General features: G+C 42.3%; 1 protein-coding gene across 1 annotated transcript in view; it reads right to left on the bottom strand.

Moving 5' to 3' along the window:
* Positions 1 to 2,500, bottom strand: part of LOC111649398 (unconventional myosin-VIIa-like) — a gene marked incomplete at its 3' end in the record, with an annotated part of 24,807 nt that overhangs the window by 15,215 nt on the left and 7,092 nt on the right. The window contains exons 8-11 of the mRNA XM_023399158.2: positions 1,675 to 1,845; positions 1,079 to 1,221; positions 334 to 544; positions 99 to 234 (exon numbers count right to left, since the gene is read on the bottom strand). Coding sequence (XP_023254926.2) covers positions 99 to 234; positions 334 to 544; positions 1,079 to 1,221; positions 1,675 to 1,845 — 661 coding nt within the window. The remainder of the gene's footprint in view (positions 1 to 98; positions 235 to 333; positions 545 to 1,078; positions 1,222 to 1,674; positions 1,846 to 2,500) is intronic.

The raw sequence follows: 2,500 nt of genomic DNA, 5'->3' as shown, positions 1-2,500 counted from the left end.
AGAAATATCTTTGACCCATATGAACATGTAGTAATAGAGGACATTTTGATATCACTGAATCTTTCAATGCTTTCTGGTGTGTATGAAGTGACTCTCACCTCTTGTTTCATAGTAAACCACTCCGGCAAAGTGCTGGATGCCAAACTGAGTCTCATAGTTGTTCTTTGGGGGGATGTAGTTTGTGTTGAGTTTGTGCTGAAAGTTCAGCTTGTTGAGCATGGTGGTGTCTGTGCCCTGCAGGTGACACAAAGACAGACACAAAGAAAATGCATACATGTTTATTTAAAACTGCAATAACTGGTGTCCCAACATCCACCATCTGAGTTCATGTACCTTGGGGAACTTGCTCTCCTCATCGATGAGTGAGATGATGTTCATGGGTTTGATGGCGATCATGTCCAGAGCGTCCTGGTTGTCAGTGAACTCGATGTGCTGCCAGTTGATGTGCTCCAGGTTGTACTCCTCCTGCTCCAGCTTGAAGACGTGACGGACGAAGAACTGCTGCAGGTTCTCGTTGGCAAAGTTGATGCACAGCTGCTCGAAGCTGCAGGGAGGAGGGTGAGATGAAATTGTGACGACCGTGAGTTTTCTGTTTAAGTCGACATATGTTAAACTGTAAGAGGCAAAAGAAAGAGTTCCACCAGCTTTACTCCAAGTCGGTTCCTCAGAGCTGCAGGAGGTGACAACAATGAAATTCAATCTGATAACAGGAAATGCAAGTCGATGCATAATGTCAAGAGCAGGAAGAAATGTAATGATGTCACTTTTCATGATAGTGGTGTTGTCACCTCCCCTCTCACCTTTCAGCCAATCACACAATCCCTGACTCTTAACTGAGCAAACTCAACAACTGCTACCAGATTTAGCCAGTTAGCAGCCGTCAGCTAGAACAACAACAAAATGGAAGTGAAATACAGTGTACATTATAATCTATAGCAGGCTGTGTGGACCTGTCAGTACTGAGCCAGCAGTAGAAACCATAAGTTAAGAGACAAAACAGGAAGTGAGATAAGAGAAGGGGGTTGGCTGCATTAGGTCAATAAGTGTAAGTATGTAAGCACCTGAGTGTGAGTTGTACCTGTTAACAGTGAAATTCTCAAAGCCGAAGATGTCCAGCAGTCCGATGCAGCGTCTGAGAGCTTTGGGCTGTGAGGACGGAGGCTTGTAAATGGCTGCATTGATCTTCTCCACGATCCACACAAACAAACGGCCGTAAATACCCTGCACACACACACACACACACACACACACACACACACACACACACACACACACACACCAAGTCATCATTTAACATCTCAGCAAATGTTCCCTGTACAGTTTTTGACCTCTAGTATTTCTATGAAGCAGTTGTCTGTACTATCATCAAATTCATAGAATATTGGCTTTACAAATGTTTTATGAGGAAGGAAATACATTTAACACATTTGTCATTGTTCTAGGAAATACACCAACTAACGCTGACCGAAAGCATTTTTTTGCTCCACAGGAAACCTTTAACCTCCTGTAATGGATCTTATTATATTTCCTTTATCTCTCAAATTTTAGTCCGTACATGATAATGCTTTGAGTTTGTCTGACAGAGGACACCCCATGCTTTTAATCGATGAGCTCATTAACAAAGAAAAAAAAAAAAAGAGAGTGAGAATAATAAGTGAAGTAATAATGTTGTACCTTAACGAAAGCATCTCGTACATCCAGAGCTTGTTCCTTGCTGAGTGGGGTGGAGACGGTCTCTCCTCGGGTGATCAGAGTTCGGCTGGTGAGACAGTTCATCAGGTCCTTACCGTCCACCTGAGCATACACACACACACACACACACACACACACACACACACACACACACTTTCTCATTGCTGTCAACCTCAATTTTCAGGTTATTAATTAAAGTTACATGATACAAAACTGCTTTTATCAAAATACCTGACCTGAATGCTTCCTAAGGTTTTGATTTGCTTGGTATTGAACAGTGATCGTGGCCATGGATGGATTACCATACGTCTAGAGTCAGAGCCTGTGTTTGAACTCTGGCCAGTGGACAGTGAAAAAGCTCCGTGAACAGAAGCGACTCTCCTTTGAGAGTCTGACACAATATTCATCTTACTGTACTTAATTTGATCATAATTTTTTTTTGATTATAATACAGCTGCACAGCGTATACTTAGGCTACAGGAAACCTGCATTAACATTAGTAAAGTTTTCTGTTTGAGGGCAAAATAGCTGTAATTTGGTTCTGCTGTGTGAACAAAGTACTGAGGTTCACATGCAGTTTTAGACTGACAGCAGATTGATGGCTCAACTGCAAATGATTCTGAAAGAGAAATAAAATGACAACCAGTGATTCAGCATGTGAGAGGAGGCTGGTAGATATGAGTCACAAGCCATCCATTATCAGTCTGTAGCTGATATGCATGAAGCTGCCATTACTTTTCAACATTAACAGCTGTGGTCTGTGTGTGTGTGTGTGTGTGTGTGTGTGTGTGTGTGTGTGTGTGTGTCT

This window comes from Seriola lalandi, unplaced genomic scaffold, assembly GCF_002814215.2.
Source record: "Seriola lalandi dorsalis isolate HSWRI2012SDOR001 ecotype SW California unplaced genomic scaffold, Sedor1 jcf7180002050678, whole genome shotgun sequence".
NCBI classification, from domain to species: Eukaryota; Metazoa; Chordata; class Actinopteri; order Carangiformes; family Carangidae; genus Seriola; species Seriola lalandi.
This window is presented reverse-complemented; position numbering and strand designations above follow the sequence as displayed.